Source organism: Sarcophilus harrisii, chromosome 4, assembly GCF_902635505.1.
Source record: "Sarcophilus harrisii chromosome 4, mSarHar1.11, whole genome shotgun sequence".
NCBI lineage: Eukaryota > Metazoa > Chordata > Mammalia > Dasyuromorphia > Dasyuridae > Sarcophilus > Sarcophilus harrisii.
Window position 1 is genome coordinate 156,369,030 of NC_045429.1, and position 26,632 is coordinate 156,395,661.

At 34.8% G+C, this 26,632-nt stretch overlaps 1 protein-coding gene across 1 annotated transcript in view; it reads right to left on the reverse strand.

Annotated features, from left to right (window-relative positions):
• The window catches only part of ECT2L (epithelial cell transforming 2 like), an 85,153-nt gene that overhangs the window by 18,492 nt on the left and 40,029 nt on the right, over positions 1-26,632 (reverse strand). The window contains exons 6-11 of the mRNA XM_031964194.1: positions 25,962-26,100; positions 23,116-23,284; positions 12,833-12,961; positions 10,323-10,415; positions 3,746-3,849; positions 265-387 (exon numbers count right to left, since the gene is read on the reverse strand). Of these exons, the coding sequence (XP_031820054.1) occupies positions 265-387; positions 3,746-3,849; positions 10,323-10,415; positions 12,833-12,961; positions 23,116-23,284; positions 25,962-26,100 (757 nt within the window). The remainder of the gene's footprint in view (positions 1-264; positions 388-3,745; positions 3,850-10,322; positions 10,416-12,832; positions 12,962-23,115; positions 23,285-25,961; positions 26,101-26,632) is intronic.

The window sequence follows — 26,632 nt, forward strand, 5'->3', positions numbered from 1 at the left end:
GCTTGTGTAGACACACTACTCCACTCCAATTATAAAAAAGTTATGAGAGACAAGAATTTCGCTGGATGAAAAGTACAGATGGTTTGTAATATGTATCCTTGAAGAAAAATCTACATCAATGAGATCACAAATTCACCAAAGAAATGACATATGAATTAATTATCTCTGGGTGTCTTCCTTTAAAAAGAAAATGTGAATTATATCCTTCTCTGATATCTGTCTCTTCAGAATAGACTGCAATTGAAAGGACAGAAATAGCTTTACCTTTGTTAATAAACTGAGAGTTGTTGAATCACAATTTGTCGAGATAAAATTTTCATCCAATCTTTTCTTCTTTTTGCTAGATTTCTTCAGCAGAAAATATGACAGATATTCTAGTGGATTTTCCTGGGGGGAGGAAATACCCAGAAAGAAATCCCTATTTAAAAAAATCAGCAGTACATTTATAACCTACATCAGATTGCTTGCTGTCTTGGAGATAGAAAAGGGAATTAGGAGAAAAAAAATTGCAATTCAAAAACTATCTTTACATGTAATTAAAAAATTAAATACTATTAAATAAAAAAAAATTAAATAAAACAATCATCATCCAAAGTTTTTGGGACATATAAACTGTGGGGGAAGAGAAGTCTGTTTTCCTTGGCTTTTGTGTGTGTGTGTGTGTGTGTGTGTGTGTGTGTGTATGTGTGTAGTGTAATAAAGTATCTTTAGAAAACAATGATAACAAATACGGTTATTTAGCTAGGTCAGGAAATAGTGTGTTCCCTTTAATACAAGTACCAACCATATCAGTTTTCTAAATTCAGATCATGACACAGATTAGGGTAACTGGGGCCTACAGAAAAGTATCAAAGCAATTTCCAGACAAAGGACACACTACCCATTCTTTATGCCAAATATGGAATGGGGGGGAAGAACAGAAAGGGTGTTTTGGGGAGGAGCTTCTGACAGAAAAGTTGTATCCAAATCCAGCCCATTTCCCACCTATTATATATACTCTGAGGATGTGTTCCTGCTTTGTCTCTCATGGAATGTAAATGCGTTTATCTGTATATGTTTCTATCTTTATCTTAACATGTCTCACAGTGTTGTTGTTGTCCCAATTTAGGATCATGACAAGAAAAGGCTAAAATAATTGAAATATGTCATTACCCAATTACCTATATTTAAAGAATTCAAATGGGTGCAGGTAGGTGGTGCAGTGGATAGAGCATCAGCCCTGAAGTCAGGAGGACCTGAATACAAATCTGGTCTCAGACACTTAACACTTGCTAGCTGTGTGATCCTGGGCAAATCACTTAGCCCCAATTGCCTCAGCAAAAAAAAATAAAATAAAATAAAATAAAAATTCAAATGCGATGAAATGAACTGCACTTTAAAACTACTCTGAACATAACTTTCTTTGGTAATACATCAATGTTTCTGGGTCATCATTATGAACATAAATTATTCCTTAGCAACAAAGCACAGAAGTGACAGTTACTAGGGTTCTAAGTTGATAGAATGCTAGAGTAGTCAATTAGGGCTTTGTGTTAAAGGACTAATAAATCATTCCTAACTACATTTTCACAGGTTCAACACATTATGGCACTAAAAAAGTAATTTTGAGAGATTTCTGTTCATCTATCCAGGAAATCCATCATTAATTTTAAAAAATAAATTAGCATCTTACCCAAGCTCTAATTGAAATCGAAGCAGTTAAGAGATAACAAGGAAAAAGCTAAATTAATCTATAGACTAGTATAATTAAGTCACTATTATTGAGAGGAAGTGTTTAAGAACAGATTTTTGTTTGTTTTCTTGGATGGGTCATTCATTATTACCTGAATTCCCTCTTATGCTATAACTCTGGCAAGCTTCATTGTAGCTATTAGTCTTATAGAATTGTTGGGGACACCGAGAAATTGTCATGTGCCAGAGTTACATAGCTTAGCATGTCCTCACTGTGACTTGAATCTGGGTCTGTCAGATTCCCATGCAAACTCTTAGTGATTATGTTATGCTGCCTCTAGAAGAACAATTTCCTGAAAAATCTGAGGGAACATGAAGGAAAACATAAAGGAAACATGAATACCTTCCCCTTTCTCTCATTCTCTTTACTCACTCCAAATTAGAGCCAACCATTTTATTTTCCTCTAAGTCTTTTTATTTTCTTTTGGTGTTTTCTGAAGTTTGGACCCCAACTGATGCTTCTGACATTTGAATGGGACTTTCTTAGAAGCCAATTCTTCCTATCCTGGATCTGATGGAATTTTTAAAAATTCCTTTCTCTTCATATTTTGCTTTCCTTCTCTAATTACTAGTCCCTTAGTTTCTGTCCCCATAAATTTTTTTCTCTTTTCTTCTCAATCATTACTCTCTTACATTTCTCCTACATTTTCTTCCATTTTCCAGTAAATATACACAGCTATTACATTTATCTGTCTTTTTTTTAAAAAGGCATTTCTGATTAAAATCAAGGACAAGACAGAAAAAAGGTTTCCCATGAACTTTCCTGAAGATTTGATACAGGAAAGGGTTGAAAATTTTTTAGTCCCTGCCCTCACAAGATGACAAAACACCTCAGAGGATGATAAAGATATTGTTTGTCCTTCCTTCTCCAAGATGACCAGGACATCAGGGATTGACATGCAAAGGAAAAGATTTAAGAGAGGGAGGACTGTGCCTCACTTTCCCCTACAGAACCATCTGGATCCAGTGGCCAGGTAGAGATCAGGACTAGAAATGACCCTGAAACCTTGGCTTTTTAAAGCTAATCTCTTCAACAGGTTTGACTCAGAAAAAGTCTAAATGTCTTGAATAAACCAATCAAAAGAAAATTAGGGGTGAATAAGTCCTCCATCAATTTGAAAGACTTGTGGAATCTTTGGACTACTGGAGGAAAGTAACCATTTGATTGTTTTTTTATAGTTTTTTGTTTGTTTTTGGGTTTTTTTGGCAAGGCAATTGAGGTTGACTTTCCTAGGCTCACACAGCTAGGAAGTGTTAAATGTCTGAGGGTGGATTTAAACTCAGATCCTCCTGACTCCAGGGTGGATACCCATCTACCATCTAACTGCCCCCAGGAACTCTCTTTTGATTGGTCAAGAGAATCATTCACACCCTTTGGATTATGTATAAAAATAGCAAGAAAATTCAAAGTTAGTGAATGTTCTCTTTTTCCCCCTCCTCCCTATTGACATAACAAACTTCTGAATTTTGAAAAATCAGAACATCTTGACTTCCTTTATGTGTCAGGAGGCCTCTCCCTGAAGTGATAGTATCTGACAGTAGTATTCAGATTCTACAGAAGTGTATTATCTGACAGTGAATATACTGAGGAAAGGCAGCCTCGGGGAGTGTCTTGGGACAACGAAAATATGAAGTAGTTTTTTTTTTTTTTTTTTTTAAACAACTGTGCTTGCTATACCTGCTTAGCAAGGTATACCTTTTTAAAAGTTAATTGCAGCTACTTGATTATCTATTAGAAGTATGCAGGTCGGGGCTCTGAATCAGGATTAGGCTTTAGTGTTCAGGGACTCTTAAATGAGAAACCCCAACACCTCAGAATTTCTCCTAAAGCTCTCAAGGGAGTAGTCATCTGCCCTCTGAGGATCCAGCTCAGCAGTGACAGTGGGAATAAGGGAAGTGATCCCAGAAAAAAGCTACAGTAATAAACATTTTTAGAAAGGTTGGTTAAAATGTTTTTTATTTAGTGTTTTTGTTTTCATTTGTTGATGTTGGTTTTCTCTTAGCAAGCACTTACTGATTTCTCCTTTGACAGCTCAATCAATCCATCAGCTAGAACCTGAGCTGTTTCTTGATTAGTCAAAATGTTAGCAAGACTCAGAGAATCAAACATAAACTGCCCTGCAAGGTAAAAAGATCACAAACCACATTAACTATTTAAATGGTGTAACTGGATTTTAAGAGTAGCTAGGTGGTACAGTAGTTAGAGTGCTGGGGTCTCCCACATTTACTAGCTACGTGATTCTGCTTACCTCAGTTCTTTATCCAAGCTGGAGAAGGAAATGGCAAACCACTCTAAAATCTTTGCCATGGAAAACTACAAATAGGTTACCAAAAGTTGAATAAGTCTGAACAACCATAACCATGACAACCACCTGGATTCTGGTGAAGGTCTTTTTAGAGATCTTTAATACCTGATTAAAACGATGTACAAAAGGAGATAGACAACTATATCTTGAGAGTGCCTGTTTTATTGGCGGGGGGAAAAGTACACAAAACAAGCAAGATATGTAGATAGAAGAAGTACTTCTATGCATCATATTACAGAATCAAAACGAAAATTAGGACAACCACCTCTGGCACTGTATCAAAAATATCCATTCTCAGAAAGTCAATACAAAATGAAATTTGTAAGGTTTTGGATGAGAAAGGAGGAAGAAAAGCAGGCACAGGAAAACAAATCAGTAACCTAACATTTTGATTCTAAGACATGGCAAAAAAAAAAAATCCTCCTAATCTTTCCTACATATTTGTGCAAAGTCAGGAAATATTTTTTTTAAAAAATCAGTGAGCTATCACATATATTCTTGTTCTTTAAAAAGAAAAATAATGTACGTAACTACTTGTTGCCTTGCTTTTGAAAAGCAAAGCATATATAGTTTTATATATATAAATGTTTATTGCATTTAATGAACTGAATTTCTATAGTTTTTCCCATTACTCATTTTCAGAGTATGAACAGAATTTTCTCTTCCTGGTATGAGACATTATTTCTCTTAAAAAGGTTTCACTTCCCCTCTTCTCTGGAATTTTAGGTCCAACCAAAGACCACAATACACTGCTCATTTTGTTTGTACCATCATTTTCATCTTAAAGAAATATTGAATAATATTGAATTATTGAATATTTGTAAAATGGCTCTGTGGGCATACAGGAAATAGCGTGTGCCCCTGCCTTTGAAAAGTTTAAAATCAAAAGGAAGGGAAAAGTCAGGATATAAAACACTTGTTGGTAAACATACAGAACACATACATAGAAGTCATAATGCTTGCATGCATTTTCCAAGTAGATTGTTATATGCAACAGAAAGAAGTCAAGGAACAGAAGAGCAAAGAATATCTCAGAGTTTGAAAAATGTAGTTTAAGCCCACTTGGGGAGAAGCCAAGGAAAGGGTTGCCTCAAAAAGGGAATTAATGATGAATAAAAGTTATCATTTAGGAAAAAGAAAAAGCCTGCGGAGCTCCAGATGAAAATTCAAAGTGGAAAAAGAAAATAAGATTTAGAGTGGAACTACTGAAGCTTGCAAGTATTTTTTTTTCCCCTGAGAGGTTTTATCCATAAAAATTAATCATGTGACTAGGAGGATGAGTTCAGTCATTGAGCTAAGTAAGATAAGGTCAGATGGCATTGGACTTCAAAGTCCACAGTTAAAAGCTAATTTTTTCCGTTGGAAAGTGAATCAAAATAACTTCATTAAGGGTTGGTGAGTGATGCGTGATCAAAATGATTTGCGCAGAAATAGCATGCAGGACAAACATAGTGGGAGAAAGACAAAAGAAGAGTGTTCAAGGGACAAGGATTGTGATGGTAGAAATGGGGCTTGATCAGAGACAAGGCTCTTGGACCATAAGATGGAGGATTGAGAGATGAATCATTGCATTTTTAGGAAGTAAAGGGACACATTAGGGGAAAACGTGGTTAAGCTTGTAGTAGCTCCTGCCATCACAGCTGAAGCATTTCCTTAAACAGTCCTTAAAAAGGAACTTCAATCCCGGAGACTCAAGTTTCTACTTGGCTCAGACTTTAATTGTTCTTTTATATTCTTACCCTTATCCTACTTATGTCTGCGTTTTGGATATGAGAAGAGTTTTTATGAAATACAAATAATTTTTTAGTTGTCAGAGTTGTTTTTTTCTTTCTTTCTTTCTTTTTTGCTGATGCAATTGGGGTTAAGCAAGTGACCTTGCCCAGGGTCACACAGCTAGGAAGTTTTAAGTGTCTGAGACCATATTTGAACTCAGGTCCCCCTGACTTCAGGGCTGATGCTCCATTCACTGTGCCACCTGGCTGCCCCATGTCAGAGTCGTTCTTAATGGGGTATATGTATGATAGAGACCTATCCTCAGAATAAAGTTTTTAAATGTAAAAAAGAAAACAATTATATTGACATAGGGTACTAAAATTAACCATTTTTGATGGACCACATGTTAAGAATCCTTGGTTCATGATTTCCAAATTGTAATAGATTCACATTTAAAAAGAGAGGGGGAAATTAACTTCAGGAATCTTTTTACTAGATGAAAATGTTAGCTAAATAGGAATTCACCAAGATATAAGGCCAATATTCAAAAAGGGCAGTAACAGGAAAAAATATGAAAAGGGCAGAGCAAGAAAAGTATAGAACTATGATAGAGATTTTGTTCCACCCAGAAGCAAGCATTTTTCCTTAACTGTAATTTAGTTATAATTATTTCCTTGCTAAGTAACTTGATGAAATTGTTAGTTACCCTTTCTGTCAAATCTCTACCACCAACTGCTCCTTAGATCTTCATCACATTGTCTCTACTTGCTCTTATTCTTCAGATGAGAATAGATCATTAACTGTCCTCCTCCGAGGTCTTTAACTTTCCACACCTTCCACAGTAAATTCCTTCTTTCTTAGAAGTGTGGGAACAAACTGATCATACATCAGGAGACTTGGATCTCAGATCTGTCCATTGTTAGACTTATATATTAATAACAAATAATAATATTTATATAGTACTTACTATGTGTCAGGCTTTACAAACATTTTCTCATTTGATCCTTGGGAGAGAGATGCTGTTTATTATTTTCCCTATTTTACAGTTAAGGAAACTGAAGCAGACAGAGGCAGACTGCTAGTGTGGGTTTGTGGCTGAATTTGAACTCAGGTCTTCAAGGTCCAATGCTCTGTGCACTATGGCAGCACCTAGCTGCTACATCTTTGGCCTTCAGAATCATAGAATCTCAAAATTGAAAAACAAAACAAAACAAAACAAACAAAAAAAAAACCTTCCAAGCTTGTCACTTTCCTTATTTGCAAAATGAGGAAGTTAGACTAGATGAGGTCTAAGCTCTAAAATTTTCTCTTTATACTCTGATATGACTCTGCTTAAAACCCATCATCCTCATTACTATCCATACATTCTTTTACCAATGAAAAAAAATCTAGTTCAACTTTTGAGTTCCAAATTATACCCCTTCCTTCCTTTCCTCCCCCTCTCTCTGAGTAAGCAATCAGAATATCCATAAATTAAAATAACTACCCTTGATCACACAGCTTTTATGAATTAGTGATTTGTGGATATTATGAAGATAAAATATCATATTAATAGAGTTCTATCTTATTTTAGTTTTATAATTTTCATATGTTTTCACCTGCTCTTCTGTCTTTTTTATATTCATTTGTTGTATCTGTCCTTTCAGAATGTAAGTTCTATGAGTACAGGATTTCTATCAATTTTCTTTAAATGCTCATATTGTGCCTAATGTAGAGCAATGTTCTGTTCCTACAGGCTAGTTTCTAATTGTTGTTGTCCTGCTGAGCTACAACGTGTGAAATCCTGTTAAGGCAGAACCTCAGAATGTAATTTAGCTTCAAAATTATGGAGAAGACTACACAAGAACTCAACACATCCTACCCAAGGATGACTTCAAGGGAGAAAAAAAGACATAAGGGACTAGCTGATATTAAAGAGGCTAATGAATTAATTTTTACTTAAGATTTTTATAACCTGATCTACTTTATTTCCAAAGTATTTTTCTTGCTTTTTTATTTAAAAAAATCATATTAGACATGTAACAACACATTTTGCAGCAAATCTGCAACAGAAGCAGCAAGAAACCTTACCAAGAATCTTGCCACTGATGTTCCTTTGCAGCTCCTCGAAATGAGGTCGCAGCTGCTTCCGGACTGATTTCAGAGTCTCTTCCAGGAATTCCGTGAAGCTGTACCATGTCTGGAGCTTGTGGTCACAGAAGTAAATGGAAGGAGGGGAAGTTCCTTGCTCTTGTCCCAGCCATTCACTAAGAACTGACATTATTTTTTCCTCTTATTTTCAGTGATATGGAGCACAGAAGGGACAATTCAACCTCTTGTTTCAAGGACAGACAAATACTATTTACAGTAATGTCTGCTTTAAGAGTAAAATGACAGAATGATTGAAGCTGACATTCAAGGGTGGAAGCATTGATTTCATACGTGCCCATCTGTTTTCTTTATCAGTCACATTCAAAGACCTTAAAGGTCATATTTAACCAGTGGTTCTCAAAGTGTGGTCCAGAAAATCCTGGGGTCTCTGAAACCCTTTCAGAGGATCCAAAAATTCAAAATTCAAAAATTCAAATTTGAATTCAAAAAATTAAAAAAAATTCAAAATATTGTAAATTATCAATAAATATAACCCACATAAACAAAATCTCCTTGGACAGATCCTCAATAATTTTTAATATTATAAAGATAGTAAGAACAAAAGTTTGAGAACTCCTGATTCTAACCCAGTACTCTATTTTATAGATGAGGGGTGTAGCCCAGAGAGGCAGAATAAGTTGTTACCGGTTGCAAAAGCTGCATCTTATTTCCAGTGAGTGTCCAATGAACTTCTCTTCTGCTGACCCCACCTCACATAACAGCTAAGCCAGCTGGGAAGATTAGATGTAGACGTCATCCAAAGGCACAGATAATGGGAAGGGGGCTTCTGATATTCTGCTCCTGTGCCCTTGACCAGGGATGGCCTCTTAGCTAATTGTTCTGGGCTGGATAGCAACTTCTCCTCACCAAATGCAGAAAGTCTTGTGAAAGGGCAACTATTATCCTTTCCCTAAATGCAAAATGGCTTAGCAGGCTGCCTGATAAAAGGTGGGAATAGGTAAGGAAGGTAGGATGATTTTAGAGAAAGAGATTTTTGCTGATAAATGCATTCATGGAGTTTATTCAGTTACAAACCAGAGACTGAGACTTTTTCCACTGGATCAAAATACCTCATATTTTGATATAAATTGGATTAACAGAATTTTTAAAATGTATTCTAATCAGGGGATTTAGCTATTTCTAATTGGGCATTCAGATGTGGATTCTCTTGGACCTGTAGTTAAATATGAGAATATGACACATTTCTTCTTGACTTGGTCTTTGATTTATTTTGAATCATTTACTTTCTGATATTACTGATAATTTATATAACACTTTAAAGTTTTGCAGAATACTTTGCATATATGATCGCATTTGAACCTTACAACAATTAACTGATGAAGAAACTTTGGCTAATAAAGGTTAACTTGCCCACAGTCACATGAGCCTGTACATATTTGAAGCAGAATTTGAACTCAGGTTTCCCTAACTTCCAAATCCAGCCAACACCTCAGAAGGTCGTACTTCTTGATAATAATTAATATTTTGGAAAGACTTAATCTAGGAAAACCAAATCGAGCCAGTCAGATAGTTCTTGATGTTAACAAACAAGGTTTAATATTTGGTACTCAATTCAATAATCATTGATTGAGTGCTTATGTGTAGGGTACCCAGTGTAGGAAATACACACAGAAAAATAGTGACCCCTTCTTTTAATGGGCTTGTGTTCTGCTATCTGGGGCAGGGGGAAGAGGAGGAGGGGGGAGTAGGTAAGAAGGGGAAAGGAGAAGGGAGTATGTGCCTTATCTCTCTTTAAAAAAACCTTAGAGCAGATAGGGAGGTTATCAGCCCTGGAATCAGTAAGGCCTGAGCTCAAATCTAACCTCAGATGCTTACTAGCCATGTGACTTTGAACAAGTTGCTTAATCCTAAATACCTCCCCAAACCCCCCAGTCTTATTTGATGTAAGTTTATGCCCTCTTTCTATCCTGTCCATTCCAAAAGTCACTGTGTCCATGTAATGCTAATAGTGAACATTTGAATTCAATTAATGTCTCCTCAAAGAGGATTTAAGCAGGGGTAGTTTGATAAGGTTGATATATTAAATTAAAATGAATTGTGATTTCAACATGAAACTTTAAGATCCATTTGTTTTTGGTTAAATCCAAATGGAGAAAGGCTATATAATACAACAGATAGAACTGGATCTAAATCCTTCCTCTAACATATTGACTATGCAACTCCGGGCTAAACATAACCTGTAAGCTGAAGGCTTCTTGACTCCAAGGGCCTCTTGGACTACATGAACCTTCCCACAGTTTAGAAAAGGGATAGCATTCCTTTAATGAAAGGTTTAATTAAATTTACTTATCCTAGTAGTAAATAGTTGCCATTTAAGTTACTGATCTGTTCTTTCTCTGTGACTGGTCTGTTTTGAAATTTTCTTTCCAAAGAAGAAACTGGGTGATATAGGTGGGGAATCACTCCCTCTTTCATACTTACTGTGTTGGTAGGATCCAGTTGCTATCCCTGTTGGGGAACTAAACCTTGTTCCAGTCAACTGAGACAGCTGGAAAAGAACTTTTGTACCTGCCTCTGCAAAATCAGAAGTACTTCTATTAGTTTATAACCTCTGTCAGGGAACAATTAAATATTATTGAGAAAATAACATGAGCAGGGCCAAATTGTCCATCAATAGTTCTCTTTCTCAATTCAACTACCAGTAGGAAGCTGAGACCAAAAGCTTTTATATAGTTATCTGTAAAGACTTAACATGAATACTTCATTTCTCTATTTCGACTTCAGGTGGTCAAAACACAATTTTCCCCACTTTTTTTTCCCTAGGGAGAATATATTTGTTTTATATTTTGGAAAACTGAAGTAGATTTATTTTCAGACTAGATGCAGAAAATAAACCCAATTACTCAATCTAAATTTGATTTAATGTCACAAAATCCAAACAGGTCAATTTAAATCTTAAGAAAGCATTCTGGTTGAGTGTAATCAGTAGTCACAGCTTATAATATATTTCCTTCCCCAGGATATAATGGAGAGTATTTGAAATTGAGGTTATTTCAATAACATAGACTAGAACTCTTAATTTTCATTCTTCCTATTAATGCTATACTAATCAATGCTCTAAATGGCTGCAATTATTACATAGAACTAGCAGCTGTGAAGGTGCATTCCCTCACTCCTTTCTTTAGTCTAAGTATTCTTTAATCAGACTTCATAGCTTTATCTCTTTGTTCTTGGGAAAACTGAGGTTTTTTTTTTTTTTTTTTTGAATTTATAAGACTTTTTAATCAATCCAGAAAATGACTTCTAAAAATTAATTAGATCTGATAAAATTCAGCCAAACAGTGTCATTCAGTACACAAAAAACAAATCTTGAAATGACCAAATTTAAGACTTCTGGCTAAGATGGCTACTTGAATGGAAGCAGATTGCCTAGCTCTCATATACTTACTCCAGCAAAAACCTAACACTAGCACTAGTGTCAAATAATGATCCAATGAAAAACCATCATAACTAATGTCTATAAAAAGTCAACCAAAAAAATTTCACAGGCAACAAGAAAAGGGATCCACCAGGAAAGAGAGGTCCAGCATAAGCAAACAAGATAAATCTCCTAGCACAATTAATAGTTTAGGCTAGAAACACTTGCAACCTTTAAGATTTGAAATCTGAAAGCAGCAAGAACATACTGTTCCCAGGAGAAAACCCCACAATGTGGACCTGGGAAAAAGAAAAGAGCAGCAATATTTAGTCCAGAATTAGCACCCTAGATTTGGGGCAATGTTAGAAATCAAAGCTATCACAAAATCCAACCTAAAAGATGTGACACTCACAATTGAAAGCAAAGACTTAAAGAAAAAAAATGTATTTTCCATAAGAGTTAAATAAATAACTGAAGGAAGTAAAGCAAGGAATTAAAAAATAAAATAAAAGTTCTGGAGAAAATAACTGGAAGGAGAATAAAAAAGATAAATAGTAAAACTAGAAGAAAATTAAAAGAGACCAAACAGAAATTAATGACTCCATGCAACAATAAGAAATATTGGAAGAAAATCTTGTATGACAAACTTTTTATTTTTGAAATTATTTCAAATTTGTATGATTGTTTTAGGTTCTAGAGAGCTAACATCTAAAAACATATGAACTGTGATCATTACTCAGGCAGAAACATGTTTCTGCTGTTACATGTTACTGTTACCATTTTGGTTCAATCCAAGTCTCTTGGACTGATACAGTCTTTACAGCAATACTGGTGAGAGTTCTCTAGGCTCAGCATGGTAGACTGTAAACTTCATAGAGAAGTTGCTTCAACACCTTCTCCTACTTAACTCTTTGGCTGGGAAAATTGTGTGATTCAGTGATTAGAAAAAGGTATAAAGGCATGAAATTTCTTTGGAGCATACAAGTTTTTGCTTTCTCTCAGTCATTACTGAGAACAATATTTTCTACTTAATTCCTCTCTGCAATTCAAATAATTCTTCAACATTAACAGTATAGGGAGGAAAAGAAAGAAAATGTCCAGTCAGTAATACCTTGATCTCATTCCAGAGCTGTAACTAGTATGGAGTGAAAAGGTCTTTATGTCAGAAAACCAAATGGGTGTGAGGGAAGGGTAGTTTACATACAGTGACTATCCACCTGGTGCTTCCCATGGTACTCCATCAGCTTGAAGAGCTACACTCAAGCTTATGTCGCTATAACACCTTCTTCAAAGGTTGAGTTCTTCTATTCATATTTCTCTCCAACAGATTTCTAGGATACCATGACTCTGGGAAAAATAAAGGTCTCCTTCTACCAACACAACCACTCATGATTGGACTATCCTCTTTCTTTCTATCATTCCTATCTCCTACCATTGTTTCTCGTGTCACCTGTTTTTGCTCTAGGTGAAAGAATTTATAATTACGACTTCGTCTAGTGCTAACTTCATAAATTATTGCTGTAAAATAGCACTGGGGCTGCCATCTTCTAATTAAAATTTGGCAAAGGCTGACCTGATGCTGCCAGAGGGATGAAGATATCAACATGACCACCTTCTTCTTGAGTAGCCACACAGCTTCCAAATTTCTCCCAAAAATCTCGCACCTCAGGAGTCAGCACATTTTCAACACCAATTGTATAGCCTGATTAAAAAACCAACCAAACCAACCAAAATCAACAAATATTTAGGTACAATGTCACAGCCAAGAGCTTTGTTTTTGCACTTTATCAGATATAAAAGAAACAATATTATCACATCATTGAAAGTCACTTTATAACTCTTCACTCTATGGGAAACACATCAAGCCAACTCCTGTATCTTAACATAATTGCCAAAATGTATGAGTTATATTAAGCCATCAATCACTTATTCATTCAGCAAATATTCAGTCAACATTTGTAAAACACATACTCTGTGCAGATTAGGGAAGAGAGAAGCATTCTTATGTGGAGTTTTTATTCTGTTAATAAGACACAAAGATAACTCCACTAAAATAAATAGGTCTATGGTCTTAATCATATGTGAGCAGGGAGCATGGACCTTCAAGGGAAAGGCCAATAAAATAATACTGTTTACTACCACTTCTAGCCCATTCTTTGTGAATATCGATAGATTTATCAACTTGAATGTTACTCTTAATGATGTTATTCCCTTCCATTCATGTCTGTCTATCTTGTGTGACTCTTGTCCCTTTCCTACTTAAAGTTTCGCTGTTTTGTTTTATATCACAAAATCAGTGAGTTGGGAAGAACCTCAATCAATATTCATCTATCCACTATAACATAGGTATGGAATATTCACTATAACGTATGTATCCTGACAAATCTATGCCAAAAGACCTACCTTCAAGGAGGGGAAATCTACCACCTGTTAAGCAATCATTCAATTTTTGACAGTTCTAATTGTTAAGTTTTTCCTCAAAAAAGCCTAAATTGAACTCCTTGCATCTTCAACCCATTTCTTTGTTCTACACTCTCAAGCCAAACAGAATAAATTTAACCATTCCTTTACATGACAGTTCTTTAGCTACTTGAATATAGTAATTCTTCCTCCTTAGTGAAATTATCACTAAGACAAATCAAGAAGCTATTAACTGCAACTGATTTTATTCACTAATTCTCCATTTCCCTCCATGTTAAACTCATTTTTAACTTTTCAACAACTATATTGTCCCATAATGCACAATCATATACTAACAGTAGAATACTGGTGTTTAAAAGGTAGATGTTTATTTTTAGGAGAGCTTTGATATTTCCTGAAAGCAATCTAGTTTTCTTCCTCCAGTTTAATCCCTTGCCCAATTTATTGTTCACTTATACTGTCCAAGATTCTATGTAGTTCTGGATATATAGTATATACTTATTTAGGGCATAGTTCCATAGATTATCTAATTGTAAGTCAATCTGGACAATAGGCATTTACTTCACTTTTATTATAAGGATGGGCAGACCAAACTCTTTTGATTGGTTGTCAAACTTTTCCAGAAAATTTTATAAAGTTCCAGGCTTTAATACAATCAGAATAATGTCATCTGCAAAAACAAATCTAGAGGACTTGTTCCAGTTAAAGGGAATCCTTCTACATCGTGAACTTTGGATAGGCTCTTCTCCAAGAGAGTGGAGTATTTATGGTTTTATATCTCCTCTAATATTGATCAAAGAGGTGGGATCAAAATAAGGTGATCACTATTATAACTTTCAAGGATTTTGCCTTGTTGGAAAAGAGTTTTTAAGACAGCATTGTACTTTGCCAAATGCTTTAAAAAAAATTAACCTTTCGATGTAAAAATGTTTTCCAATTTATCACTTCCCCTCTAATCTTGTCTGCATTAAAATTATCTATTTTGTGATCAATAATGATCTCAAGTTCTTCTTTGGTCACAAATTCCTTCCTCCTTCACAGATCTGAGAGATAAACTATCCTATATTCTTCTAATTTGTTTATATCATTCTTTATGTCTAGATCATGAAGCTGTTTTGATCTTGGTATATGGTGTTAGGTGTGGGTCAATGCCTAGTTTCTGCCATACTATTTTCCAATTTTCCCAGCAGTTCTTGTGAAATAGTGAATTCTTATCCCAAAAGATGGGATTTTGGGATTTGTCAAATATTAGATTGCTATAGTTATTGACTATTTTATCCTGTGAACCTAACCTATTCTACTGATCAACTACTCTATTTCTTAGCCAGTACCAAATGGTTTTGATGACTGCTGCTTTATAATATAGTTTTAGATCCAGTACAGCTAGGCCACCTTCATTTACATTTTTTTCATTAATTTCCTTGAAATTATTGACCTTTTGTTCTTCCAGATGAATTTTGTGGTTATTTTTTCTAAGTCAGTAAAATAGTTTCTTGGGAGTTTAATTGGTATAGCACTAAATAAATAGTTTAGGTAGTACTGTCATCTTTATTATATTCGTTTGAACTATCCAAGAGCATTTGAAATTTTTCCAGTTGTTTAGATCTGACTTTGCATGGACTCTGAATTTGTAGTTTTGCTCATATAGTTCCTGACTTTTCCGTGGCAGACAGATTCCCAAATATTTTATATATCTGCAGTAATTTTAAATGGAATTTTCTTTGTATCTCTTGCTATTGGATTTTGTTAGTGATGAATAAAAATGCTGATGATTTATGTGGATTTTGTATCCTGCAACTTTGTTAAAGTTTTGGATTATTTCTTTTTTTTTAATAAAGCTTTTTATTTTCAAAACACATGCATGAATAATTTGACAACATTGACTCTTGCATAGCCTTGTGTTTCAGATTTTCTCCTCCTTCTACCCACCTCCTCCCCTAGATGGCAAGCAATTGGCAAGTAATTCAATATATGTTAAACATGTCAAAATATATGTTGAATCTGATATGTATAAACATATTTATACAATTCTCTTGCTGCACAAGAGAAATCAGATCAAAAAAAGAAAGTAAAACAAAATGCAAGTGAACAACAATAAAAAAGAGTGAAAATGTTATGTTGTAATCCCCAGTTCATTGGAACTGGCATCAATCATCTTATTGTTGGAAAGAGTCACATTCATCAGAATTAATTGTTGTATAATATTGATGCTGTCATGTACAATGATTGTCTGGTTCTGCTCATTTCACTTAGCATCAGTTCATATAAGACTCTCCAGGCCTTTCTAAAATCATCCTCTTGCTCATTTTTTGTAGAACAATAATATTCCATAACATTCATATACCATAACTTATTCAAGCCATTCTCCAATTGATGGGCATCCACTCAGTTTCCAGTTTTGTGCTACTACAAAAAGATCTGTGAGGTTTATTTCTAATAGTTTTTCAGTTGATTCTCGGGGTTCTCTTAAGTATACCATCATATCATCTGCAAAGAGTGATAATTTGTTTTCTTCATTACCTACTCTAATTCCTTTTTAAAGTTAAAGGTTCTGAAAAAAGGCCTCATTTCTAAAATATATAGAGAATTGACTCAAATTTATAAGAATTCAAGCCATTCTTCAATTGATACATGGTTAAAGGATATGAACAATTTTCAGATGAAGAAATTGAAACTATTTCTAGCTATATGAAAAGGTGCTCTAAATCACTATTGATCAGAGAAATGCAAATTAAGACAACTCTGAGATATCACTATACACCTCTCTTATTGGCTAAGATGACAGGAAAAGATAATGACTAATGTTGGAGGGGATGTGGGAAAACTGGGACACTGCTACATTGTTGGTGGAATTGTGAATACATCCAGCCATTCTGGAGAGCAATTTGGAACTATGCTCAAAAAGTTATCAAACTGTGCATACCCTTTGATCCAGCAGTGTTTCTACTGGGCTTATATCCCAAAGAGATACTAAAGAAGGGAAAGGGACCTGTATGTGTAAGAATGTTTGTGGCAGCCCTCTTTATAGTGGCCAGAAATTGGAAATGGATTTCCATCCATTGAATGGATGCCCATCAATTGGAGAATGGCTGAATAAGTTATGGTATATGAATGTTATGGAATATTATTGTTCTGTAAGAAACGATCAGCAGGATGATTTCAGAGAGGCCTGGAGAAACTTCTACGAACTGATGCTAAGTGAAATGAGCAGAACCAGGAGATCATTATACATGGAAACAACAAGATTACACAATAATCAATTCTGATGGATGTGGCTCTCTTCAACAATGAGATGATTCAAACCAGTTCCAATTGTTGAATGATGAAGGAAGCATCTATACCCAATGAAAGGATTGTGGGAACTGAGTAAGGTTCACAACATAGCATTTTCACTTTTTATTGTTTGCTTGCATTTTACTTTGCTTCTCTTTTTTTTTCCTCATGCAGCATAATAATTATATAAACATGTATACATATATTTGATTTAACATATATTTATACCATATTTAACATATATTGGACTATTTACCATCTAGGAGAAGGCATGGGGGAAGGAGGGAAATTGGTATACAGGATTTTGCAAGGATTCATGTTGAAGAATTGTCCACTGTTTTGAAAAATAAAAAGCTTTAATAAAAAAATTTAAAAATAATTAATCAAAAATAAGTACAATGGAATTTTGTCTTCTCTAAATCTTTTATTCAATTATATGAGAGATAGGATCTGCTGTGGAATATCCTTTGAGAAAGCCTGTTTGTCCTCTACTTTGTACTTGAAACAAGCATGCCCTTGATACATGTATAGATGATTCTCATAACCATTTTGTTTAGATGGGAAAATAGATGTATGGATCAGAAGTTGTCAATGTTTAATGGATTACCTTTTTCCATTATTAATAAGGAATGAGATTCTTTTCCATGCCTTTGGTGTCTTCCCCGCTTTCAGATATTTTTTCTATTGCCCACAATCTTATTTATTATAATCCAGCCAATTTTCCCAACTTTGTTCTCTTTAGTGACATTTATCTCTCTTTTATGAGTACTTTGGGGAATGTGATGTTAAAATTCTAATGTGGTAACAATTGTCCTTCAAGTTTTAAAAGTTTCTTTTCATAAAAATCTTTGCCATTTTTCTTCTTCTTTTTTGCCTTCCTCTCATTTTCATACTTTAATATGGGAGTGACTTTGGTTGTCTGGAATCAGGATTTTCAGTCTGTCTTATCTTGTGCTTCTAGAGACTTTGTCATTACTTTAAAGGCCTATGGGTAGACTAGGTATAAGGAAATTTTATTAACCTAAAGAAATATGAGTTGGGGAAATTTTCTTTCCCATGAGAAACTTTGCTGTCTTTAGGCGGAACAATGGAAAATACCAGCTTAACTTGTAATACTTGTTCTCTGAATGTTCTAAATCATGAGCTGGTCATTGTGTCTTCTATACCTTCATCAATCTCCTAATTTTGTACCATTCTTTGTGGTACTCTTATTTGAAGTTTGTCACGTCTAGAAGTTATACAATTTTGGCCTTGCTCTAATTTGGTGCTAAAATTCTGTGTATGTGTTTGAAATGCTTTTCTCCCTTATACCTTTAAGGTATAAGGATAATATCTCTCTCACTTGAGTCAGCAGGGTAGATTGCTGAATCAATTCTTCAACCCTTTTTTGGATCTCTTTCAAGTTAAAAAAAAAACAACAACACTGGTTTTATCTTCTGTTGTGTCCTGCTTTCTAGAGCCCCCAAGTTGGGGTGACAAAATGTACTATTGCTTTCCAGAGCCGGGGTGATGAAAATATATCTTCCTAGTGGAGAAGTGATGGGGTGGGACTCCTGAGGATGGTGGAAAAATGGAATCCTTTTATTTCAAGGACTTTCCCCTTTATATAATGTAATAAAAACAACACTATGCACATGGGACCACATAAAATAACTTGCTATTGTACGTAGTTTGCCACCTGGTATCACTCTGAGTCAATCTCAACACAGGTTGTCACCGCCCCCTGACTTCTCAGAAAGGCTGAGACCCCTTAGGAGAGATAGGGAGCTGAACCAGACATTGTTAGCAGGTTTTCTCTGGGCTGAAGGGTCTTATACCTCACCCAGAGTTCCCCTACTGACTGTGACTCTCTACAATCTTTCACTCTTTTATTTTTGAAAAAAACATTGCTTACAATCTTCTACCATCCTTCTTGAGAAGAGCATCTTAAGTTAAAAAAAAAAAAAGAACATCAAAGGCATATAGGTAGAAAAGTGAACAAATATTTAGGGAGTAGCAAATTCCCAAACTAAAGAACAAATTACACACACACACACACACACACACACGCACACACGTTAAGTACCTAATATGTGCCAAGTACTATGCTAAGTACTTTACAAATATTTTATTCAATCTTCCCAAGATCTCCAAGTGATATATATTGTTATCCTTATTTTGCCATTGAGGAAACTGAGGCAAAAAGAAGTGAAGTGACTTGCCTAGTGTCACAAAGAAGGAAGGTGCTTGATCTGATTCCAAAACCAAAATTCTATCCACTACTCTAGTGAAAATAAAACTTAGAAAATAAATTGGATTTTGATTTCAATGGCTTTTGAATGCCTGGTAAAGAAAGTATGGACATTATTTTGTAGATAATGAAAAACCACTGAAAGTGATGACTGCTTCAGAGATATGTTTTAGAAAGATTAATGTGGCACTAATATCAAAGGGAAATAGAGGGATGAAGACTAGGCAACTTTCAGAAGTTCAAGCAAGAGGTCATGAGGGGATGAACTAGGGGGGTATCAGTGAGAATGGAAAGAAATTACATGTTTCAGAATTATTGTGGAGGGAGAAATTTCTTTCAAGAATTATTGACTGAGCAGATTGGAATTGAAGGTGGAAGAGAAGGTGAAAAAGAAGGAAAAATCAAAGTCGACTCTAAGATCTCAAGCTTGAGTGAATGGGAGAATGGTGTGGTACCAATGACAAGAATAGAAGAATTAGCACTGCATCGTGCTGTCTCTTTAATAAAGTTTTAGAATTCTAGAGTCAAGTTCTAGGCAAATGTGTCAATGAAGATAAAGCAAAGAAAAGTAAAGAGTTCAAGACAAAAGCAAAACTTTCAGGACTTTATAAAGGACTTCTTTCCTATCTCACTCTGAGAACTCTAAGTGATGGTTGCACTAAATCACATTCACCTAAGAAGGCTATTCCACTAAGAAAGATAGAGGTATATTATTTGGTTGCTGTAAAGGAATCAAAAGATTTAAACATATAAAAGAGTCTGATGGTTTCACTCTTTAATAGCAGTCATAGCTCCCAGGGAGTGGTAGTAGGAACTCAACAAAAACCAAAGTGGTGCCAATCAGCAAAATACCCAATACTAAGAATGAGATAGCCTAGGTAGCCAAGAGCTCTATGGTATATGCATGTAGTGGAATATTATTGTGCTATAAGAAATTATGAAAAAGATTATTTTAGAAAAGCCTAAGCAGTATGAACTGATGTGTAGTAAACCAAGCAGAAACAGGAATTTATACAAAAACTGTATACAGCATTATAAAGAAAAAACAACTTGAAAGACTGAAGGACTAATCAAAGCTATGATTTGTGAGGAAACATTTCACCTAACTCTTTGCAGAGTAATTATGGACACAAGATGCAGAGATATAAATATTTGACAATAGCAATCCATTTGTTAAAATGTCCATTTGTTAAAAAAAAAATTGTTTTCTTTTTTTCTCTTCATTTTTAATTGGGGGTAGGAATTCTGAGTTGGGGGAGTTAGAAATTGTGATGCAAAAAAAGGGACCATTGTAACTTATTAAAAATTGCAAAGAATAAAACAGAAAAGAAATCCGAAAAGCACAAAGAAGCAGGGTAGTTTGAAAGTAATATATAGAATTTATTAAATACTTTTAAAAATATGAAATGGTATGAAATAGAGATTTATGTTTTCCTATGCAATCCTCTTCTCTTTTTGTGTTCTATATTTTAAGATGCTTTTTTTTTTAGTTCATAATACTTTTTAAAAGAATAAATTGGCAAAGGATATGAAATATTGTCTTACTAATAGATGAACAATATAGAAAATAGAAGGAGTAGGAACAAGTTTTGTTCAATAAAAATTTCTAACATTCAGGAAATAGTTTTCAGATAGATAGTTTAGTTGTAAAAGGTCAAAAAGTGAACTATGGCATAAATCTGAAAGCTCAAATCACCTAATGTTGGTTGTAAAGGGATGCCCTCTTTTGAATTTAAACAGTTTGATAATGACTTGAAGAGGCAGAATAGATTTTATTAAAGCCTTAAAATTCAATTATGAAGAAACATAGTTGAAAACACCAACTATTGAAATGAAAATCTTTGAAAAACTTTAGAATGGCTGAGGTTGTTGAGCACCTGTGACCCTTCAGTTTATTTACATTTAAAGTAATTAAAGAGTAAGGCTTAAGAGGACAAACCTCACAAAATGAAAAATGATATAACTGGAGATTGGGACAATTAAATAAATATTGTTTATCTCACAGTGGATATTTGGTAAGTTTTCATTTTATAAGTGAAAGGTGAATCTCTGAGAATCAGGAGGCTCCATTTTAAACTTGTGATGTGTATTAAGAGTAAGTGAAGAGATTAAAGATCTAGTGATCCAGAAAGAGCATTCTGTTTGAGCTGTGTGAACCAGTATCAGGAGTAATCAGCTTCAGCTTCCAGTGCCTGACTGGCTAATTTTATAAAGGTTCAAAGTCCTTGAAAAGAGTTTCAGTTTCAAATATTGCTCTTTATCTCTCCTACAATTCGAGATAAATATTCTCTGCTGCACTCTCTAGTTTAAGAAGGAAAACCACAAAAGAGAAAGAGGATTTATAACTATTTTTGCTGCATAGAAAGAAATGCTGAGATTTAATTGAATAATTTCAGCATCCTAATGATGAAAAAACCCGGCTATATTGCTCAGAAATTCAACCAGAGTTGCTTTGTTATGAGTTCCATTTACTGCAAGCTAACTGGACAATGTAGAATCTTCATTAAGTGCATACACTGTTGGAATTGCCCAATGAGAGGCAGCCTGATCAGCTGTCAATAGAAACATTGCTAACTAAATTTAAAAAAAAAATTTAACCACCCTTTTAATGACAACTACAGTGTACATGTCCAGTTAGAAAGTCAGAAGGGGAGTAGTTAACAGAGAAGCATTTTTATCTTGGTACAAATCAAGTGGATACAATGACTTCCTGTAAGGAACCCTGAGAATAGGGATTTTCTTCCTTCATGTTTCCCTTCCAGGTTTCTGTATTTATTTATTCTTTCACACAGGAACTGACTATATTGTTTGCAGAGTATGATCCAAGTTTATGTATGGATTGTGATACAATTATTTCTCCATTTGCTTTACTAAATGAGTAACTGTGATGTAATAGTTCTTTGGCCTTATTGCTAAGTAAATAGTTGTGTTCTAAAACAGTGTCATCACTATAAACATCTGGTTTGTGTAAATGGAATTATATTGGTGGAGGCTTAATAATTAAAACACTGTGCAATCCTTAGGGCCTGAGAGATTTTGAATGTGTCTGTTGTTTTTTGGGAACCTAACCTGCTAGTATAAGGACAGCTTGGAGTGAGCAAGCCATCCTAGAGAGAAAGTGATGATTCATGCCTTATATGTGAGATGACATTGAAGGGGTTCATGTAGAAACCACGAAGTATACATTACAGAGGTATAAACAAAGTCCAATACAAATTATATACAAATTCTGAAAGGCAACTTTAATTCTAAAACATTCTTTCCTGCTAATAAAATATAGTGCTTTCTGAAGGAAATTTCCCCAGCCCCTTACAAAAAAAATTTCAATAAAATAAGTTTCAATAAAGTCTTTTGGCTGTTGGTCCAAGATGAATGAACCAATGTTTATATTTCAACTGATGCATCTTGGTGACTCGGTCACCAAGATGACTCAACAGATAATTTGCACTGGGCTTGGATTCAGTAAGATCTGAGTTCATGTCCAGTCTCAGACAATGTGTGACCTTTGGCAAGATACTTGACCTCTGCCTGCCTTAGTTGCTTCAACTGTAAAATGGGGATAATAACAACTATCTTGAAGAGTTGTTGTGTGGATCAAATGAAATAATATTTGTAGGGGGAAAATTGCTTATCATAGTACTTGACACATCAGACATTATATAAATATTTATTTCCTTCTTCCTTCCTTTTCTAAAGATTAATTTCAATGTCAGTTAAAGTATCACCATTTTTATAAGTCTTATTTTCTTCTTCTGATATCAGAAATATCTTCATTTTAGAACATATTTCAAAATTTTCCTTGACAAAATTTATCTTAACTCCAATATTATAATAATGTTTATCAGGAAATTGACATATTAGATCATAATAGATAAACAAGCAAAAAAAAAAAACTTCTACTTTGAAAAGAAAAACTTCTACTTTGAAATTACCTTGTATTAAATTGATTTTTCTGGAATCTCCATCACTAAATATTCCAATGCTCTGTGCCTTCTGACCATCAAGAACTTTTTCTACAAGCAACAGTAGACTTTCCAAAGTCAAGCCAGTATATTCATATACCAGAGGAATGACACCAGTTTTAACACTATCCACAACCATCTAAAGGAACAATCTGAGTTTCAGAAAATTAAGTTCATTTATTGACAATAGTTATTAATGAATAAAATATAATAAACATTTAAAATAACTTTTTGAAGCAATCCATTTTTGTTGTTGTTATGAAACCTCTGAAGGCATGGAAGGAAGAAGGCAAATTCTTCTTCCTCCAACACTTTGTTTTTTTGGAGGCAACTGGGGTTAAGTGACTTGCCCATGGTCACACAGCTAGTAAGTGTTAAGTGTCTGAGACCAGATTTGAACTCAGGTCCTCCTGACTTCAGCGTTGGTACTCTATCCACTACACCACCTAGTTATTCCCCCCCCCCCCCCATCACTTCTTAATCCTAATCCCCAAAGTTCCATCTCTGAGGAGCTGCCTTTTTTTATATAGAGATCCATTATCTACTTTATATCTAAGAAGATAGCTAGTTAGATTCAGGAGTTTAATCTGGAACAACAGAACAGAGAAAAATTGACTCCCAAACAGAAACCTACAGTCTTGGTCTTTGCCTTAGTTGTTCCCATGCCTGGAATGTATTCCCTCATTATCCTAACTTCTTAGGATCTCTAGTTTCCTTCAAAACTCAGATCAAAGCAACAGCTTCCATATCCAGCCTTTCTTAATCTCCCTAGCTTCCAGGACACTTCCTTTTCCAGCAAAATAAACATTTTGTGTCTTTTACATATGCTTACAGATATAAGTTACCTTCTCTGATAGAATCTAAGTTCCTTGAGGGGCAGAGACTATCTTGTTTTTGTTGAATTCTTAGTACTTACCCCACTGCCTGGCAAGTAGTAGATGCTCAAATGCTCATTATATATTTGATTATTTTCACAGAGCTCCAACTAACTGAGCTAGCTAATTAAACTCTATCCTATTGCATATATGAGCAACTAGATGGCACAGCTGATGGAACACTGGGCATGGAATCAGGAAGACTCATTTTACTTAGTTGGAATCTAACCTCAGATACTATTTGTGTGCCCCTGGGCAAGTCACTTAACTCTGTCAGTTTCCTCATCTGTAAAATAAGCTGAAGAAGGAAATGGCAAACCATTCTAATATCTTTACCAATAAAATCCCAAAATGGGATCACAAAATGTGAAAAATTGAAAATGACTGAACAACTACCACAAATGTGTATATATCCAAGAATGATACTCTCACTTTCTCTCTCTCTCCCTCTGTATGTATGTATGTATATATATATATACATATATATATAAACACATATATATGTATGTATGTATGTATTTTATTTTTTCCATATGAAAAATAATTTTTAAAATTTGGAATCATTAAAAATCTCAAACAAGCTCAATGAAAAATATCTATTTTTTTAAACACTGAAAAATGTCCTTATTATGAAGACCCTCTAAATTGTTTATTTTTTTTTTTTTGATGAGGCAGTTTGGGTTAAGTGACTTGCCCAGGGTCACATAGCTAGGAAATGTTAAGTGTCTGAGGCCAGATTTGGTCCTCCTGACCTCAGGGCTGGTGCTCTATCCACTGTGCCACCTAGCTGACCCTAAATTGTTTATTTTTTTAAAGTTAAGTGAAAGGTTTTAAATGGATACTTTCATTTTTAGATAATATTTTTTATATGAAGATCAAAAGGACATTTCAATGCCACAAGAATCTTGTGTGAGGCAGCTAGTTGGTGCAGTGGATAAAGCACAATCCCTGAAGTCAGGAGGACCTGAATTCAATCATCTCAGACACTTAACACTTCCTAGCTGTGTGATCCTAGGCAAGTCACTTAACCCAACTGCCTCAGGGGGAAAAAAAATCTTGCATGATTTCATTGATAAAACACCTTTAATTGATACAAATAGCAAAATTCTCCATGCCTTAGCAGATACTTTCATAACTTATGGTTCACATATTCAACAGCTGATAGCTACACATTTGGCATTAATTTTCTCTGCTTATGACAAACTGGCTTACTCAGATAGAAAAAGATCCCTATAGGCTACACAGTGATTTAGAAAACTACAAATTCCCATCTATGTTGTACTGTATTTTTGTGTATTTTGTTAAAAAATTATTAATTATATTTGAATCTGGCTTCAGCTCCTCTGGGTGGAGGGCAGTAAGTTTAATCTTCTGGTCTAGATGATCTGTGAGGTCTCTTTTAAATTTTGAGTCTCTAAGCCAGGCTCAGAAAATACATGTAAGTTCTGTCTCCATATCTATATAAAAAAACACACCCCAAAGTGATTTTTGTGTGTCAGTAATGATGCAGAATTAAGTTTTGAACATTCTTTGGGGAGGCTGGTCTCATATTATAGTCTTAGAAAAATTCCTAGAGAATTCTGAATTATATTGCTATTTGTCTCTAATGTGGCATAGTGAAATAAAATCATAGCTCTAAGGTTAGAAGGACCTCAGAGCCTACCCAGTCCAATTCCTTTATTTTATTGATGGGAAAACTGGGTTTGAGGAAGGGTAAGGGACTTGGCTAAGGTCACAAAGGTAGTTAACACCAGAGGCAGACTTTGAATCCAGAGACACTGCTTATTCCACTGCATCATGCAGTCCTAAATAGATCAAACTATTTTCCTTTACGAAGGTACATAATTTAGAGGATGAGGCATTGAGGATTGCCATTATGACTTTATTACAGACTAAGACAGGACATACAGAAAAGTACTGGCCTTATGTCAAAATGCGTACCTCATATGCAGGAATCCTAGATGATATCAACACCAGAGAAGTCTGGACTGAATGTGAAAAGCTGCCATACTTCTGATCAACTCTGTGGTAATGCTTGTTTGATAACAAAGGATAAGATTGACTTCCAGCTATATTCTTTCTAGAGGGGAAGAAATGGGGAAAAAGAAAGAAGAATTGGGGAAGAGTATGTTAAGTTGAAATTTCTTCTACTTATATTACAAAAAGCAGAGAACCACCAAAATATATCCTGGCTATCATAAATATTCCAAGAGATCTGGGGATCTCATTTCATTCCATTGAGGCAAATTGCAACCTATCCAAACCTGCCTATTCTATAGAACTCTTACCTCTGTTCTCCCCCAAACTCACCACAGATGATCCATCCAACATGCTGGTAGCCTTCCTCACTTTTTCTGACAGTGTGAAGATATACGTGGTCCACACCGACCATCCACATGCCATTATGTGCTCTTATGTAATTAACTTGCCTTCTCTGCATGCCCTTGACTTCCTCAATGTCAATCTTTGCACTGTCTTCTTGGGTGTTCTTTGTTGGTAATCTGTTATAGCCTGCTGACTCTCACCAAGCACTTTCCTATTGTCCTCTGTGGAATATTCTTTTTTACTTTATAAAATCATAGGATCAAAGCTTTAGAATTGGAAGGGCCCAT